Genomic DNA, 18,862 nt, shown 5'->3' with positions numbered 1-18,862 from the left:
TGGGCCACATTTTCCTACTGATAACATTATACTTTGCCATGAAATATCCAAAAGGTAAATTCACAAATCATGAACCTGGTATTTTCAATGATTCAGTAACTGACTAAACCCCAGAACTCATTGCATTACAACATGATTTTGCATTTTAAGCTGCCCACCGTCTGTATTAATTAATATTGAATTAATAATAGAATGGTGTGATGTCAGCTGAAACTCAGCTATTGTAAATATTGTTTTAAATAATCCACTAACATCACATAGCCTATAATAAATTCAAAACAAATATAATCATCTAAAGGCACTGTATAATCCGAAAGGTTGATGGTGTATTATTATTTTGTCCTTGGGTAAGGCACTTCAGTCATCCTGCACAAAAATGTGGTGACTGGAGAGACTTGATGTCACATGTTTATCAGCCTGCCCCAGGACTGCTTCAGTAACAGCAGAGTGAATGAATAATCACGACCAGAGACCAGACCAATTATTTAAGTGCAATTAATACCATAGTCATTATTAATGGTTTAAGTTCATATATTTTTCTTCTACTATTCTAGGTTAGGATGGAAGGAATCATAATGATGTAGAAAATGTTATTATTCTGCTCTGTATAATAACTGTTGCATTTAACATGAGGTACCACTTTCCGTGCAGTAGGTGGCGCTATGTCTCATTTAAAACATAAACAGGAAGTAGCGCCTCCTCAGCAGCACCACGTGACAGACACAGACCCAAACATGCCGTGAACCGCTGAGGTCAAACAGTTACTGATATTTTACACATTTAAACCTGTTTATTGCTTATTTTTCGGCTCTAAATCACCTTAACCATGTCTGTGGTGGGTGTGACTCTGCTGCGGGCTTTCGTGCGTCGCGCTCCGGACTTCACCGCTGCAAACAGCCGCTTCTGCAGCTCGAGCCCCCCCACAACCTCCAGTAAAGAAAAGAAAAAGGCCAAGGTTTGACATGTTCAATATTTATAGATTTCAGGCTCAGTAAAGTCCTTCTTTCAAAATATATAAGACATTGTTAGTAGTTATTTGTGTGTATTCAACCATCTGGAAACATTGACTAGAAAGGATGCGTTCACAAACAGTGAACTTATAAGTGATAAACAGCAGTAATTTTGTACCCATTTATAATATACATGTTATGTGCATATGTTAAAACCTTATAGATATAGGACTTTTTACCAATTACTAAAATTACTGTGTATAGTTTCGTAGTATATTGGTTAGAGGTGTTCAGTTCACCCTAAAATGCCACGTTGATTCCCGTTGTTCAGTCCAGTTGTGTTTGTTATAAAAAACACTTTTGTCTGTTTGCGTGCTTCAGGTTCTCTTAGAATTATTTTTTTTTTTTTTCATTTTGGGTGTGTTTATTGCACAGTATCTCTGTAGTTTGGTGTTAACTTTTTATTTCCATGGAATCATGCAGGTGCCATGCCAGCTTCAGAAAGTTACATAGTGTTGCTTTAAATTGTCAGCTGTTTATTACAGTAGTCAATAAGTCACAATTATTCCAGTGAATTGTTGCAGCTCTATTCACCTTATTCCAGAAGTTGCCAGGGGCGCCGCCATAATAATTCTGGTTGTATTATTATGTATGTATGAAGGTTCCTATTCTAACAGCAAATAAGGCCAATATGGACTGGAAAGCCTCCAGAGAATCAGTGCAGTGTGACTTATTGGTGCACATGAACACTGAACATTTTACACAAATTAACTTTATGTCATATTTAATCTGCAAATTTTTTCCCAAATTTTCAATTGAAATTAATGGGATCCCCATTTAACCAGAAGAAAGCGCGGTTGAGAAGTATTTAGAGACAAAAGTGGGTGGGGCAGAATAAGGTGAATTTTAATTGCATTGTTTTGTTTCAGACCTCCATCCAGAGACCAGCCCCCAGCCCCACTCACGACTGGATCGGGCCCCCAAACCCTCTGTCCAACCTGCGTCCCATCGTGTACAGAGCCCTGGAGACAGAGACGGAGCTGGAGAAGAGACTGAGGGCACTGAGGCAGGACACAGAGGACTGGAACCACGAATTCTGGGCCAAACAGAACTTCACATTCACCAAGGTGCAGGCACAACTCAATACACAATATACAGTATTAAAGCTGCACTATGTAATAGGGATGGGCATTTGATGAAATTTTCTTAATCGATCGTCAGAAGAATTAACGATCAATTATCGATTAATCATTAATGTTTTTATATTAAAATGATCATCATTATTATTACTATCCGCACTACTAATCTGCATAAATAAATTCAACATTACTACATATAAACCGTAACGACTCTAGAGCCACATCAGTCCCGTTTGACATTATAATGTGTTTAATTCAGTTTTGTTCAACTCTCACAGAAACCAAACTTAAAACGGCATCGCTAATTTGCATAAACTAAGTGAAGATAAAACTACAGCTCTTGTGTCGCTGATGCGGTCAATTTCTGTTGGATTAAAAGACACGACTCAGGTGAATACAGGTTAGTGTGACCAGATTTTCGTTTGTCAAAACCAGGACACCGTACGGGAGGTGGGAGGTGGGGACTCGTCATTGACATTGCGCGACTCTCACCTGGCAAAACTTTTCCCCACTGGACACCGAAACATATGTGCTGCTTTATACACTGTGCACATGGCCTCACACTTGTCCCGAACGCAACAGAAAGCGTGGATTTTCTTGTACAAATCATCGTTAAATACGCATTTGTGCTTTGGTACATTGCAGGCTGACCGACTGTGTCTCGCTCCTTTTGAGTGCAGAGAGACACATGTACAGACCTGTTTGGTCACGCTACGCACAGCAACCTACATTCGGTTTGTCGATTAAAATTAACGTAATCAATGAAATTCTTAATAATCAATTATGGATTAATCGACTAATCATGCCCATCCCTACTATGTAACTTTTTGGGTGGAGGTATCTGCTATCTGGTTGTCTGCATTCTAGCTCCTTCAGATAGGACTTGGAGCTCTTCAGTTTGTGGGTTTTCCTCATTTAGAGTTCATGTTATTCACTTTTTAATCCTAACTGAGATATTTTCTTGTTATAACGACAATGGAAATGATAAAAATCCACTTTTAGATCTGGTTTAGACCTGGCTCAGACCTGGTCCAGCCCTAGATTATGCCTGAAATAGTCCTGTTATAGACCTGGTTTAGACCTGATTTAGACCTACAATAGTCCTGTTATAGACCTGATTTAAACCTGGTTCAGACTTAGATTAGATCTAGATTAGACCCAGTGTAGACCTGGTTTAGACCTGATTCAGACCTGATTCAGCCCTAGATTAGAGCTAGAATAGTTCTCTTATAGATCTGGTTTAGAGAGTTTAGTAAAATCTTAAATATAATGATGTTAACTATGTTTCAGAGAAATTATTAGTCTAACCTGTCATGTGCACTTTAACTACAAATGTATTCCCCCATAGCCAAAAAACAAATAATAATACGTTTTTTCCCCTTGTTGCATTATCCTAAACATATATAGAAGCCATCAATAAGCAGTCCTTTATGTGATTGGTAGAGGCATTCTTACTCCAAAAATAATAAATAATAAAACAAAAAAAATTAAGGATCACTTGCGCCACCAACTAGATTCATTTGAAACTTGCGATTATTACAATTTTCATAAAAAAGTTTCCTAGATGTAACATAGGTTTAGTTGAATAAATATGCATGGTATTTCATTAGCAAGAATTAATTGCTTAAAACTTGACAGAAACAGAAAAGCATTGTATTAAAAATACATTGTCAAAATTGAACAGATGAAATTACATCTTGTACATAATGATTTTCTATTTAACAGGAAAAGGAATTGTTTATAGTTTCACAACTCAATGCAAAAGGATTGTCCCGGCGCGATCCAGAAGGTCAGTACGCATTAGGTAACAGCTTCATGGCATTTGTAAGAGGCATGTTGATTTAATATAGACTCCTCTTCATCAGGACGAAGACGCTCCCTGGACAGTGAAGAAATGGCTGTGTTTTACAAAAGTTTCCTGGACAAAAACAGAATACGGCACGCAAACTACAACAGGTGAGTTTAAGTTTTGGCATTTTATCTTTTATAGTACGGGGAGACACAGTGAACACATGGTAAAGAAGAGGTACAGGGAATGGGATGAGATGGGAGAGCAGTTTTATGGATGTAATAATAATTTGTTTTCCCTTCTCTTGTGCAGAGAATGGTACAGACGTAACTTCACCATCACTTTCCTTATGGCGCGAGTGGTTCTTCAAAACGTCTGGAAGAATTTATCGCGAAACAACAAGAAAAGCAGCTCTCCTACGACATGAAAGTGAATTAAAACTGCTTAAATCCTGTTTGTTTAATTATCATTTGCTCAATAAATTACTTTAATATAAAAGACTTAAACTTGACATGTTTAATTATAAGCTTCTAAAAGTTAGAAACAATAATTGCGCCGCCTCGTGTGTGACCAATAGAGGGCGCAGTTGCTTCTGGTACTTTATTCTCGGTGCTATTTTAATTGTATTGATATCTTTACTACCATGTTTCTACTTGAGTATTTTAAGTCACTACTTTTAAAGCCTTACTAAGGCATCTAATTTGCATAATACCACACATTCATCTCAACTTTTTAGTTTTATTTGATACCTAAATATAAACTTGAATATTTTCTGGGCTACCTTACATCTTTTACTTGTTTTAAAGGATGGGATATTGTAACTATAATAACATTTTGCATTAGATTTTCTCTTTTTATTGACAAGTCTTCAAAATGTAAAGAAGCTGAAACTAATTAATTGTTGCTCCTGTTAGCATATATTATCATTATCAGTGGCAATATCCTAAATATGTTTTCGTTTTTATATACTATTTCACTATTTTAAGTAACCAGTTTCAAAGCAGTACATTTTTAATTTGCATTATGCTAATATTTGTATCAAACTGTTTGATTTAGCAAGGATTTACCCTAAGTATACATACATTTTTGTTTTGTTTATCTTACTACAATACTTAAAACTTACATTCAACTTTATTTGAATGTAATGTTTTGTATTTAAAGGGCACATATGGTATTTTCTGATCTATGTTATGATGATGTTTAGTCATCACAAACAGACCTGGAGTTGTTTGTTTTATTCACACATGTTTAACACTCAGACTCTGCATATTTAGGCTGAGTTATTTTATCAGAATGGAAAAACCCTGTTCCACCTTGTGATGTCATGTGGTAATACAGGAACTCCAGGCTCCACTGTGTTTTTAAACTCCATATACAGTCACTAACATCATTTGGATGATTTCAGCAGTGGAATACCCTATCTTTACAAAACAAAAGGCAAAATGTATTTGTTAATTTGAAAACTACCTCTTCATTGACATCACAAGGTGGAACAAACTAATTACTCAAATGTATGAATGGAACAAATCACAACTCCAGGTATGTTTTTGAGGAGGCAACAATGTTATGGCATGGCTTAAAGCTCACAAGAATCCGTTTAGTGTAATATAGGAGTTTTAATGTATCTTTTACACTTTCCAGTTCAAACTTGAATTTTGTGTTTTAACCATTATTTCACTAATGCCTCATCTTGTTAGTTGTTTTATACATTGTTTTTGCACACATGATTAGTTACTGATATGTTAAGCATTATAATCAACATAATCAAAAAGAACATTTTGGTGTAACTATAGTCATTTTTCATAACGCTGTTTCACTGTTTTGAAGCTTTTACACTTTCCAGTTTAATCCTAATTTTGTGTTTTAACCATTATTTCACTTCTGTCTCATCTTGTTAATTGTTTTATACATTTTTTTGTGTAAAAGAAAGGACATTACTGATTACTTATTTGATTACCTACAACTTGAATGCATTCTTGCCTTCACTAGTTTTACATAACTGAATGCGTTTGTAATATTCAGAATAACATCAGGATCAGGATTTATTTATTGGCCATTTATTTATTAGTAATCTGACTAATAGTAGCAGAGATCCAGGAGGAGCATGCCGTCATCAGCACGCACCGCGGCACTGTGAGGGGGGGAGGCCGGGTATAGCGCCATTTTCCCCCGCGGCTCTCTCTCCGCCTGCCGCTGCTCCCAACAACCCCAATAAACTCCTCTTTCTGTCAACAAAACCTCCACAAAAAACACACCACCCCAGGGCCGGGGGGGCTGGCGACCTCACGGACCACTCCCAGCTCCATGTAACCGCGTTTGACCCACTTTTCGGGCAGTTTCAGGCCGACATGGAGGGCGAGGAGAGCGGCTTACCCCTCATTGGCTCCCCGGTAAACCTGGTGTTGCTATGGCGTTAGCTTGGCTGTTGATGCGGTGAAACGAACCAAGGAAGACGTCGTTTTATTCAGAAAATCTCCCAAAGAAACGGACGACAGTGGATATAGTTTACATTTTTAACATCTAAACAACTATTACTTCACCCTTCTTTTGGATAACACAACGTTTATTTTTTAAAACGTGTTAAAAATTGTTCGGAAGACAGCGGATGTCATAAGAGAGAACGGTGAGTGAGTGACTAGCTTACAACTGTGTCATTAACGCTAACTGGCTAATTAAGCATTTGAGCTAAAACAGTCATTTTCTGAAGCTTTTACTGAATCTAAACCTAACTAAGACCACATTTAAGCGCGTTTTCATTGGTAAAGTAAGTTTTAATAGAGAATTGACCGCAAAGGTGAGTCTTGTTTGCGTTAACTGAGGGGAATTAGTATGTATTAAGCACATTATCTGTCAGGTGAGTCCGTGCAGAGCCAGCTTTTAACACTCCAGTTTTGTGTTTTAACCTTTACTTCACTTCTGTCTCATCTCGTATAATTTGTTTTATACATTGCTTTTGCACACATGATTAGTTACTCATATATTAAGTATTGTACTAATCAGAAAAGAGCAGAATTTTGTAACTGTAGTCATTTTTCATAACACAATCTGACTGTTTTGAAGCTTTTCCACTTTACAGTTTTGTGTTTTAACCTTTATTTTACTTCTGTCTCGTCTTGTTGCTTGTTTTATACATTGTTTTTGCACACATGATTAGTTACTTACATGTTAAGCATTATATTCATAAGAAAAGAACAGGTTGGTGTAACTATAGTCATTTTTCATAACACTATCTCACTGTTTTGAAGCTTTTACACTTTCCAATTCAACCCTAATTTTGTGTTTTAACCATTATTTCACTTCTGTCTCATTTTGTTGCTTGTTTTATACATTGTTTGTGAACACATGGTTAGTTAGTCATATATTAACCATTATATTAATCAGAAAAGAGCTGAATTTTTTAACTATAGCCATTTTTACAACACAATCTGACTGTTCTGAACCTTTTACCCTTTCCAGTTTAACCCTAATTTTGTGTTTTAACCATTCTTTCACTAATGTCTCATCTTGTAAATTGTTTTATACATTGTTTTTTGCACACATGATTAGTTACTCATATATTAAACATTGTACTAATAAGAAAAGAACAGAATTTTCTAACTACAGTCATTTTTCATAAGACTATTTGCCTGTTTTGAATTGTAGTTTTGGTTTTAACACTATATCTGTTCTAAAATAATCACAAGTTAATCATAATTAGACATTAATGTAGTTTCACTTACCTTTTCTGACAGTTTTGGAGTTTTTACACTTTCCAGTTTTGTGTTTTAACCATAATTTCACTTCTGTCTCATCTTGTTGCTTGTTTTATACATTGTTTTTTGCACACATGATTAGTTACTCATGTATTAAGCATTGTATTAATAAGAAAAGAAGAGAATTTTGTAACTACAGTCATTTTTCATAAGACTATCTGCCTGTTTTGAACTGTGGTTTTGGTTTTACCACGATGTCTATTGTAAAATAATCACAGGTTAAACATAATTAGACTTTAATGTAGTTTCACTTGCCTTTTCTACCTTGATTTTGAAATTATTTAGTAATATAACATTAAGTCAAGTATTTGCCCTTTGCTTGTCTAAGATTTCCCCCAAAATTTGTAAAAAAATTTTCATAAACATTATTCATTTGAATGTAAAATCTTCAGTGTCAGCATTCCTTGTTTTTCTATTCACTCACCTTACCTGATCTTCTGTATATTTCACATAACGTTTTCACTGGTTTAATTGTAATAGATGATTTGTAATTGTACTTAACCTAATTTTGCTGTCTGTCCTGGCTTGATAAAGGGTTCGGGGTCAGTTCATAATAAACATGTGTAGATTATTTTGAGTAACTAGAGCGTATAGAGATGTTGTATTCAGACACAGGCACATTGTACACACTAGCACAGACTATAGAGAGACAGAAGCATTTCCCTATAGGCGTTTTGTTTGTCATGTGATGTGTGGCTGAGCTGTACAATGCTTCTTCCCTGTTTTGCATCACTTTAAAACATGATTTGGCTGGGATATAGGGTAGAATTTACCTTAGCTGTGATTTAGTTATGATTTTGTCCTTGTATAACCTGTTGTTTCAGTTGTTCTAGTCTATGTGCTCTTATACTTGTTCTGATTCAGCTCAAAATCATTCTAAAACTATTCAGGAAGGTTCATTTATGTCCTGTGAATGGGATTTTTTTAGTATCGATACCTGCTCAAATGAGTATCTAATTTCGATACTAGTTTTAGTATTGATTTAGAATGTAGCTTTCAATTCTTTTGTCAATGACTAAATGAAGTGTCCAGTCTTAATATAGTCCTAGTACAGCCCTATAGCTTCATCCAGATTTAGCTCTAGTTTGGTCCTAGGTTGATCCGGGTTAAGTCCGGACTGAGCCATGATTTGGCTCTGGTTTAAAACACATTCCTCTGTCTGTGAGCAGCGTCATCAAATCACACTTTATGAAGGAGAAAGTGCAGTTAAATGTGACAAAAACAGACTGATTAGAAAGGACATTTTATTTGTAGATTAAATTGAAATTACTTACTGTACTTTTGCTTGTAAAATTCTCAGTTATTATGTAGTACTTCTGAGAATACTGTGACCTGCCTTATCGTATTGACTGATTAACCAAATAGTCTTTAATAATATTCCCAATCTGTCTCTCGAGTGTGAACTTTGTACAGTTTTAACCTTGAACCTTCTAATATTTGCTGAAGGTATTTCCCAAATCAGATCATTTCAGTCAGATTGAGCAGTCCCGCGATGAAGGACACTGACTCATGTTCTCCAAGTTCCTGCACTAAGGTGGGCTAAGGCACTGTTTCTCAACCAGGGGTGCAGGGACCTGGGAACAGACAAGCAAAAGTAGGACAAATAAATAGTATTTTTTATAGTCAAATTTAGCTTTTGTTTTTGTACATACACGACCAGTCAAAAGTTTGGGTGCACGTGTTTCTTAGTTTCATTATTACTTCTTCATTTTACATTGTAGATTCTCACTGGAGGCATCAAAACTATGAAAAATAAACTCCAAAATAACTCAAAACTTGTGTCAGAATTTAGATTTTTTAAAATAGTCATGATTTTTTGACTATGATGTGGCACACGTGAAGCGAAAATCATTTCAGGTTCATCAAGAAGCTCACTGAGAGGAGGCCAACGGTTTGCATCTCTGTCAACAAAGCGAAGGGCGGATACTTTGAAACAACGAAATTTTTTATATTTTAAATTCAAATCCTCACTTTTTTTCTTTGCTACATAGTTCTTTATATCTTGCTTCATGATGTCTTCTGTTTGGTTGTAAAATGCAGAAAATAGTAAACAAAGAAAAGAGAGCACTGAATGAGAGGGTGTGTCCAAACTTTTGACTGGTGTGTACATTCTTTGAACATGATATTGACCCAGTGTATGACATGATTGCTAGGTAACAGTTATGTAACTCCCTATTATGATGTTCCAACCATAAAGTAAATTTAACATCTAAAAATTGCAAAATTGTCCAAAAAATGTTTAAAATTTTGGGTAAAATTTTAAATATAATGGTCCTAAATGTGTAGTCATATGCTTTTATTTCAATTATGACCTTCCAACAACTATAACAAACAAAGAAATTAATGATTTTAATTTGAACAATATTTCCAATCAGTGTACTGTTCCAGAAGTATATTCCATTGTCATTTTGGACAGCGGAGTTCTGTATTTTATAACACATAAATCCAAGGAGTGAAAGTCTGAAATGGTTCATTGCAATCTACATTGTCTTTGTTTAGTCCTTGTTTGTTTTGAAGGCGTTCACAGCTAATATTTACCTGTTCACTTCATACAGACTCATGACACAAACACCACATTAACTTTTAACTGCATCTTAGCCTTAGTGAATGCGTAAAAGTGTATTTAAACCATTAAAAGTTATAATAATAATCTTAATCTAATAATCCTTTCCTTATGTAAGTGTGAGCTCTGGTCTGGTGCAGGAGAGGTGCAGTACTTTTCTATAGTGAGCTGGTTTTACAGGTTTAACCAACACAAAACACACAAAGAGCACAAAGATTCACTGTTAATGGAAATAGGCTTGTCAAAAGTATTGAAAATCAGATCCTAATCGATACTAAAACCAGTACTGAAACTAAATACTTTTTATTATAATACTGGTATCGGAATCAGTTTTGAGTGTCAAGTCTAATCCTTAGTATCAGGAATGAGGGGAGGAGAAAGACAGGAAGAAGGAGTAGAGGGTTAGAAATAAAGAGTGAAAGAGTAGACCTTGACAGAGTGGGATGAGAAGGGAGATGGAGTGAGAGAGATGAAAGACAAGAGATAGAGGAGGGTGAGAAAAAGAGGAGGAAGGGAGGAGGGATAAGAAAGACTGTGATAGAGCAAGGAAGAAGAGTGGAGGAGAGAATGAAGAGAGCAAAATAGGAGACAGTGAGAGATGTGAAAAAGAGGGGAGAGAGATAGGGGAGTAGTGAAGAAGTAAAAAAAAGAAAGGCAGAGGAGAGGAAAGGTAGAAAAGAAGGGAGAGTGAAAGAAGAGATGAAGGTGGTAGAGAGAAAGTGAAAAAGGAGATGATAAGGAAAGGAGAGACAGGTAGGGCAGAGAAAAAGAGGAAGATGTGAGTGTTGTAGAGACAAACAGAGAAAATGAGAACAGGAAAGGAGACAGAAGTGATAGAAAGATTAAGGTTAAGGTACTGATAATTGTTTCTGTCATCTCTTTCTGTAACCGCTGCTGTCAGTCTCCTCATTTTGGTTTTAAAATATTCTTATTAACCTGCTCTACATGATTCTGGTGTTTTTATTTTGCTGTTTTGTCTGTAAATCAATTCCTAAGCCTAATATGCAACTGTGCTTCAAATTTGCTCCTATAACTTCCAGCTTCAATGAGCTTCATTTGACTGGAGCTGAAGTGATGTCACACTCACTTTGTCCACTTCTTTATACAGACTATGGTCAGGAGGACTACCTTAGCTGGAGAATTTGACCTGTGGTGCATGTTTTGGATAGACGAGAGAGAGCGAAAGAGGGAGTGTAGTGAAAAAGAGGGAGTAGAGAGGGAAGAGATGGGGGATAGATAGACAGAAAGACAGATAGAAGAGAGAGAGAGAGTAGAAGGCTGCTTGTGTCTGGGCCTGAGTGGGACAGTGGCTCTAGTGTGAGGACAGCAGCTGTGAGGGGAGACTGAGGACCAGGGTTTATTACAGAAGTACAAGTTTTATTTATTTGTATTTACTGATGATACAAATGACATCAGTAAATACATAGAGTGAACATTTTGATTGTATTGTATTGAGAAATATCAGAAGTTGAGACTCAGACAATCAACATTTTTTGATGTTTATAGCTTCCTTTGTGGATTATAATAAGAACAAGACTTGATAAAGTGCTGTTTTAGTCTTTGAAGCATATATTATCCATATGCTGTCTGTAAAAATGGGCATAGCTAACCTGCAATGTTTGGAATGCCTCACAGCATTCCAAATAGGAAGTGAACATGGGGCTGCTTTTGTATCTATTGACTCTTTACAAAAAAAAAAAGGTCAACCTTCTCTATGTAACTGCTGCTTTTGGTCTTAATTGTTGTCACATGTCCCTTTGTCTCCCCCTGCAGGATGCGTGAGGACATGTCCGCGGTGCTGTGTGTGAAGCCGGAGGAGGGGGACCCGGGGGAGCGTTTGACCCAGGATGAGATCGTGTCCCGGACTCGGCAGGTGGTGGCGGGTCTGGAGGCCCTTAAGCAGGAGCACACCTCCATACTGGACGGTCTGCTGGGGTCACTGCAGTGCTTTAAACAGAGCGGGTCCGAGGCTCACCCACAGGGGGCGCTACAGGGAGAGCCTCAGTCTGAGCTGGTGGAGGAGAAGAGCCTCATGATCAGGAAGAGTCTGGACATGCTGGAGCTTGGACTCAGCGAGGCTCAGGTGAGTCACAGACATAAAGACTGATACGTGGGTTTTTTATGGCCAATTTCTGAGCTGCACAAGTGCTTGTTTTCAGATGCACCACAACATTCTATTGATACTTGATGACATCACATTGGGGGTGTTCTACATGTGTCTCTATTGGCTACAGGGGTGTACAGAAACATTGAAATCGATATATCATGTAGTTTAATTTAATGATACAGTATTGATATCATGGGCTGCTGTATCGGTATACCGCCAAGTAGAGTATTTGTAGGTGTATTTTGCTAAATTATTTTGTGTAACAGCTACAATTGTGTTGACATTTTCACTGTTTTGGTGAGTAAAATTGGTGTTTTTTATTAAGTTTGCACAAACTTTGTAGACTTAGCAGACTTGTAGAGTTTTACTATCACAGCCATGATTTAGCCTTTGTTTATCACGGAACTGTATCGTATCAATTTGAAATATATCTTATCCAATCATATTGAATCGAAAGTGCACTGTATTGAAAAAAAGTATCATACTGTGGCCTATGTATCGATGTATGTATTAAATCGGCAAGTTCTTAATGATACCCAGCCCTAATTGGCAAAATGTTGAGCCGTTACCATGGTGACACAATGCACACATTAGCAAATACTGCCAAAAAAGTGATCTGAAAACTAAAGAAGATATATATAATGTACATTTTGAGGAGGCTGATATCAGTTCGAGTGATCAATATAGCATTCATGGTCCTTTTTAAGAGTTAGATTCTTAACTAAAGACTCTAGGTGAGAGTGACCAACTGAAAAACTGTTGGTTAATGCTAGCTAGTCTGTAACTGTAATTTTATGTGTGAGCGACTTTAACAGCACAAATCATCCAAGTGTTGCAGCTTGTTACAGTGGAAGAGAAGCTTATCAGTTCAGTAGTTTTGAACGTGATGCTGAATGAATGATCCACATGTGTTATAGATTTATTCTGAATATGAAAAGCGTATGGTTACAGCTAAGCCAGAAAGTGAAAAGTTTGATATTTTGCCTTTATTATTCAGCCCTACCCACCTCCACCTACCACGTTCGTGCGTGTAATCACTATCACTGATCCTGCCTCTGCAAGCCCTGCACAAAATGTATTAAACCCACAGTAAACCAGGATTAAAGCAGGAATTCACTGTAAACAACTCTAATACAGTGATCTATGACTGTTGGAAATGTCACAGGGGAAACCACAGCATTAAAAGGAGCATCAGTCATTTATTCAACACAAGCTTCAGCAGTGTTTTCCATAGACAGACTTAGACAGTAGCTCACACATCACAAAATGATATAATAACAAAGAGGAAAACGTATAAATGGTAAAAATAAATTCTAAATAAGTAGCAAAAATAGCATCAAATACCCATCATTGGTTCTGGTTAGACTTTTTATCCCAGTGTAGTTACTTTTACTTGTTTATGATAAGACAGTGGGTAACAAAGTGTGATTTTGTGATGATGTGTAGTTCAGGTTGTTTTAGACGATGGCGAAGAATTTTAGATTATGGGAGGCCACCGTATTCTCCTGTATTAATGAATTAGCCGTCTGTGATTCACTGGCAGACTATCCTCCCTCGGGCTGGGTTGAAGTGACTCAAATCACACCGGGGACAGTGACTTTAAATAGAAACACTGATGTCCTGACGCTCCCGAACACATCACTTCATCTAAACAAATGATGCCGATTGCACCGAGGTGTTTGCACTGAACTAAACAGAGCAGATAATTTGGACACAAAAACAAGGCACATTACATAAATACATAGTTTCCTAGCAGTACTGCATAAATAGTAGTATTTGCATGAGTAGTAGTTTTTTGTCATGCAGGTGTAGTTTTGTGAGTGCAGTTGGGGTCAGATATAGTGGACTGTTGTTGTTTTTTTTATTCTCTGTGGGAGCAGTGTGTTTTGTTTTATTAAATTTATTTATTCGTATTGGACTATTTTACTGTTTTTTAATTGTATTCTACTCTATTGGTTTTATTATATTTTTTATTGTGTCAAATTGTAGATTTATTTTTCTATGTGCAGCACTTTGGAAACAGTCTTTGTTTTTGAAATGTGCTCTAGAAATAAAGTGTGAAATGGAGTTACATAGAGTATATAGTTTTGAGCCCTTTTGCCACGCCCCCTGTAGTCTACTGATGGATTGGCAGGACATGTCTTTGGTCCAACAAGAATTAGCTGTGGTTTCTGTACTAACTCTCCATAATGTTCTCACTCGTCCCAGGTGATGATGGCGCTGTCGAGTCACCTGAGCGCGGTGGAGTCGGAGAAGCAGAAGCTGCGCGCTCAGGTTCGGAGGCTGTGTCAGGAAAACCAGTGGCTCCGAGACGAACTGGCCGGAACTCAACAGAAGCTGCAGAGGAGCGAGCAGAGCGTGGCGCAGCTGGAGGAGGAGAAGAAACACCTGGAGTTTATGAACCAGCTGAAGAAGTACGACCAGGACCTGTCCCCCAGCGTGAGTGAAGGCGGAGAAAGGAGGGGTTACACCACAGAGGGAGAAGGAGGGAGAAGGGGAGAGGGGTGGTGGGGTCCTTCTGGGTGGAGTTTGCATGTTCTGGGTGGGTTTCCTTTGATTGCTACATCAACCCAAAACATGTAAAGTAGATCAAATCCTCCAGTTAAGATCCCGACCAAGACTAAGTCAAGATGTGGAGATGTATCACAAGTCGCTTTTGACAGATTTAACCCAGACACACTGAAGGATTTTTTTTTTTTTTTTTTTACAGGGACAGTAAAGTGTACCTTAATCTAATCTTATTATGAGGCGTTCTGGGCCAACATCAGCCACTCAGTCTTATTACATTCAATTAAAGATGCATCATGTAACTTTTTCCGTTGGAGGGTCCATCAAATGCTTTTCTTTATGGAGATGTTATTATTGTCTGGAATGTTTCACAGTATGGCATTAAACCTTTCTGTCATCATAGAAACCAAACCAAGTTACAGGTCAGATCTGCGGAGAGGCAACCCCACTCACAGTCAGAATGTCTGTTTGTTTTTTTTTAGGTATTTTTAAGCTATAGAACCACCTGTAATTCAATTAAAACAAATCATGCTGTCATACTGTGGAACATTCCAGGCAGAGCAGTGACATATCCATGGAAACAAACAGGTGACAGAGCCTCAACCAAAAAGTTACATAGTGCACCTTTAAAGGCTCTAGCACCTATATCAGCTGAACTTGATCCAGCAAATGTTCCTGGATCAGCGTCAATATATTGTGTTATACATCTGTACATAGGAATGTCATCTGGAGGGGGTCTGCAACCTGTTTTGTCTCCATGGAGATGTTAATGCTTTGGTTTAAATTGTCCGCAGTATGGCATTAAACTAATCTGTCTTGCATTTATTCAACTACAGGTGTCATTTTTTGCTCAAAAATATTTTTAAAAACATGAATTCTTACTGTGAGTGGGGTCGCCTCTTCACAAATGTATCTGTAGTTTGGCTTGCACGTCTGCATGGAAATTCATACATTTATGGTTATACTGTGGAACATTCTAGGAGACAAGAAGGTGACGGTCACTCCACTGGACAAGTTGCACACCTTTAAATCAAACAGTAGGAACCGGGGATGACCTGATTCTCTTTGCTTCTGTTATTAATTCAGTTCAAAATGATTCTTACTAAACTCTTTGTTTGTCTCTCAGGACGACAAAGACTCCGACTCCAGCAGAGAGACACTGGACGACCTCTTCCCCGACGATCAGGACGAGCCCGCACCAGGAAGTAAGTCACGCATCACTTCCGGTTTGAGCCAGACTTTAGACTTTCCTCGCTTCCTTCTCCTTGATTCTTCTCATCGTTCCTCCATTTTTCAGCTGTCAATCCGTGTCATATTAAGTGTTGTCCCAAAGAAAACCACGGAAGGAAGGAGTAAAACTGAGGGAGGCTTCAGGAGGCAAACAACAGAGAAAAGAATCAAAGTTTATTGGTCTCAGTGAGCAGTTTAGATCCTCTTTCCTCCCTGTGTCTCCTCTGTGAGTGGGACTTTCTCACCCATTTCCTGTAGAATCGAGGAGAAGAATCAAAGAAAAGGAAGCAATTAAAGAGAAATGAGACGTGACCATTGTAGATTCAGACTTAAGTATTTGAAAAGTCTGCTCCAGCTGTGGGAAGAGACCTCAGTGTTTAAGCCAATCTCAACAGAAACAGATTTAGTGTAAATTATAGCAAAGGGAGATCCAGTATTCAACCAAAATGAAACTTATTTTTGTGCAAATGTGGAGTGTGCATCTGGTTTCTCTGTAGAGGTTGTGGCATCTTTAAATACTATCATGTGCAAACCATCTGACATTCACACCCCATTTCTTTCACATTATATGATTTAATACTTACTAAACCAAAACACTGTCAGGAGGAAGTTTTGCATCATTTCCTTCTACAAAATCACTTCTGTGCGCTGGAGGAGATCTGAGCTGTTTTCAGTGGGAGTCCTGTGGAGCTCTGAGTCAGACCCAGTATTCTGCGGTGGGAGATTAAAGTGCCTCAGAATAAGTGGGATTTTTGGCTTTCGGTGAAGACCACAGCCCTGCATTTATCAGCATTAAAGTCAAGCCTCACAGGAACATGGTTTTAGTCAAGTATTTCAAGTATTCTTTGCAGCATTTTTCTTGAAGAGAACGTTTTTGTGGGTTCGGGTTTGATCTCCTTTTGTTTTCTTTTTTTGAATTATGCTGAATGTGACAGAGTTTTACTAATTCTTCAAATTCCTAAAATGCTATTACAGTTACATTTCTCCAGTTTTCAGATTATCATAACTGAAGGAGAGCATCTTGGTTTGATCGTGTGAACCCCCTAATTTGCAAGTTTTAGCAAGAGTTTTTGTAAATGAACAAGAAATGAATCATGGTAAAGTCATGCAGAATTGTTTGACGCTATTGGGTTTGTACAAAATATCGATAATCAGATATTAATCGATCCTACAACTAGTATCAAAATTAGATACCTCTTAGATGATTGATACAGACAAAAAATCAGGACAAAACTGGAGCTTTTCTGAATACATTTAGAATAACCTGAATCTATGTCAGCTCTATAAAATGATAATATTAAAGAAACTATACTTTTATTTGACCATGAAGTCTCTTGAGATAAAATCAAGAGTAACCTATTTTGTGTTGAAAAATCCCATTCTGTCATCTTAAAGAATAATTTTAGTTAAATCAAATTTAAAATTTTAGTACCATGTCAACTGTAGTTTATTGCAATCCAAAACAAAAGGGACAGAGTAGCACCATTAGCCATAATCTGGTTTGTGGGCAAGGACCTTTCATTTCCGCTTGCTGGTGTAATGTCTCTGTTAAACATGTCTCTTTTTTCCTTCTCCTCCCTCCCTCGCTCTGCCCCTCCTCCCCTTTCCCTATCTCTCCTCTCTTTCACCGCCTATCCTTCCTCTCTTTCTTTCTCCCTCTACCTCTTTCTCTCCCCGCCCTCCTCGCTCTCTTTCTCTCCCTCTCTTCCTCCCTCTTTACACCCCCCTACCTCCTCTCTCTAATCCTTCTCATCTATCTCCCCTCCTCCTCTCCCTTCCTCTCTCTCTCTTTCTCCCCTCCTTTTCTGTCTCTTTCTCTCTCCTCTCTCCCTCTTCCTCTCTCCCATATCCCTCCTCTGTCTCCTTCTGTACTCCCTCCCTCTCTCTGCCCCTTCTCTCTCTTTCCTGTCTTTGTTCCTCTCTTCTCTCTCCCTCTGTCTCTCTCCTTCTGTCTCCCTCCCTCTCCTCTCTCTCCCTCCCCTTTTTTCCCCCTTTTCTCTCCCTCTTTCTCCTCTCTCCCCCTCTGTCAGTCCCCACAGCTCACGGTAGTGCCGCCGTAGCTCTGGCTCAGCAGGGAGGATATGAGATCCCCGCGCGCCTCAGGACCCTCCATAACCTGGTGATCCAGTACGCCTCTCAGGGACGCTACGAGGTGGCTGTGCCCCTCTGCAAACAGGCTCTGGAGGACCTGGAGAAAACATCTGGGCATGACCATCCAGACGTGGCCACCATGCTCAACATACTGGCTCTGGTTTACAGGTGAGAGAAAGGGAGGGAGGGAGAGGGAGGAAGGGAGAGGAGAGGAAGAGAGAGGGGTAAGAGAGGGAGAACACTGTACTCAATATACTGGCTCTGGTTTACAGGTGAGAGAGAGGGACGGAGGGAGAGGGAGGAAGGGAGAGGAGAGGAAGAGAGAGGGGTAAGAGAGGGAGAACACTGTACTCAATATACTGGCTCTGGTTTACAGGTGAGAGAGAGGGAGGGAGATGGAGGAGAGAGAAAGGAGAGAGACAGAGAGGGACAAAGAGAGAGAGGACATCATGGTCAACATACTGGCTCTGGTGTATAGATGAGAGAAGGGAGGAATGGGAGGGGGAGAGGGAAAGAGTTGGAGGACACCATGCAAGCTCTGGTCTACAAGTGAGAGATGAGAGCAAGGAGAGAGAGAGGGAGGAGGCGGGAGGAGAGAGAGGGACTGGCTCTGGTCTACAAGTGAGAGATGAGAGGGAGGAGAGAGAGGGAGGAAAGGAGGGAGGGAGAGTAGGGGAAGGAGGAGAGGGAAGACACTATGCTCAACAAACTTGTCTCTGGTCGACAGGTGAAA

At 38.6% G+C, this 18,862-nt stretch overlaps 2 protein-coding genes across 4 annotated transcripts in view; both read left to right on the top strand.

The window, feature by feature from the left end:
- The first annotated feature begins 705 nt into the window (after nt 1-705).
- LOC110153420 (cytochrome c oxidase assembly factor 8) lies at nt 706-4,378 on the top strand. The gene is made up of 5 exons (XM_020917304.2): nt 706-955; nt 1,880-2,077; nt 3,815-3,878; nt 3,955-4,045; nt 4,191-4,378. The coding sequence occupies exons 1-5, from the start codon at nt 827-829 to the stop codon at nt 4,303-4,305; spliced, it is 597 nt and encodes a 198-aa protein (XP_020772963.2). The 5' UTR covers nt 706-826; the 3' UTR covers nt 4,306-4,378.
- An 883-nt stretch (nt 4,379-5,261) lies between these two features.
- klc1a (kinesin light chain 1a) overlaps nt 5,262-18,862 on the top strand; it is a 40,107-nt gene continuing 26,506 nt past the window's right edge. The window contains exons 1-5 of one of the 3 annotated variants that reach the window (XM_055154650.1): nt 5,262-5,417; nt 11,967-12,276; nt 14,509-14,739; nt 15,935-16,013; nt 18,069-18,297. In XM_055154650.1, coding sequence (XP_055010625.1) covers nt 5,392-5,417; nt 11,967-12,276; nt 14,509-14,739; nt 15,935-16,013; nt 18,069-18,297 — 875 coding nt within the window. In that variant the 5' untranslated portion in view covers nt 5,262-5,391. Of the gene's footprint in view, nt 5,418-6,028; nt 6,502-11,966; nt 12,277-14,508; nt 14,740-15,934; nt 16,014-18,068; nt 18,298-18,862 lie in introns of those variants that run through there. The other 2 variants (XM_055154641.1, XM_020917299.2) reach the window with 2 other exon arrangements.

Source organism: Boleophthalmus pectinirostris, unplaced genomic scaffold (genome assembly GCF_026225935.1).
Source record: "Boleophthalmus pectinirostris isolate CB_2022bp ecotype Guang Dong unplaced genomic scaffold, ASM2622593v1 HiC_scaffold_10, whole genome shotgun sequence".
Classification (NCBI taxonomy): Eukaryota; Metazoa; Chordata; class Actinopteri; order Gobiiformes; family Gobiidae; genus Boleophthalmus; species Boleophthalmus pectinirostris.
The sequence above is the reverse complement of the archived record's forward strand: the minus strand, read 5'-3'. Positions and strand labels throughout refer to the sequence as shown.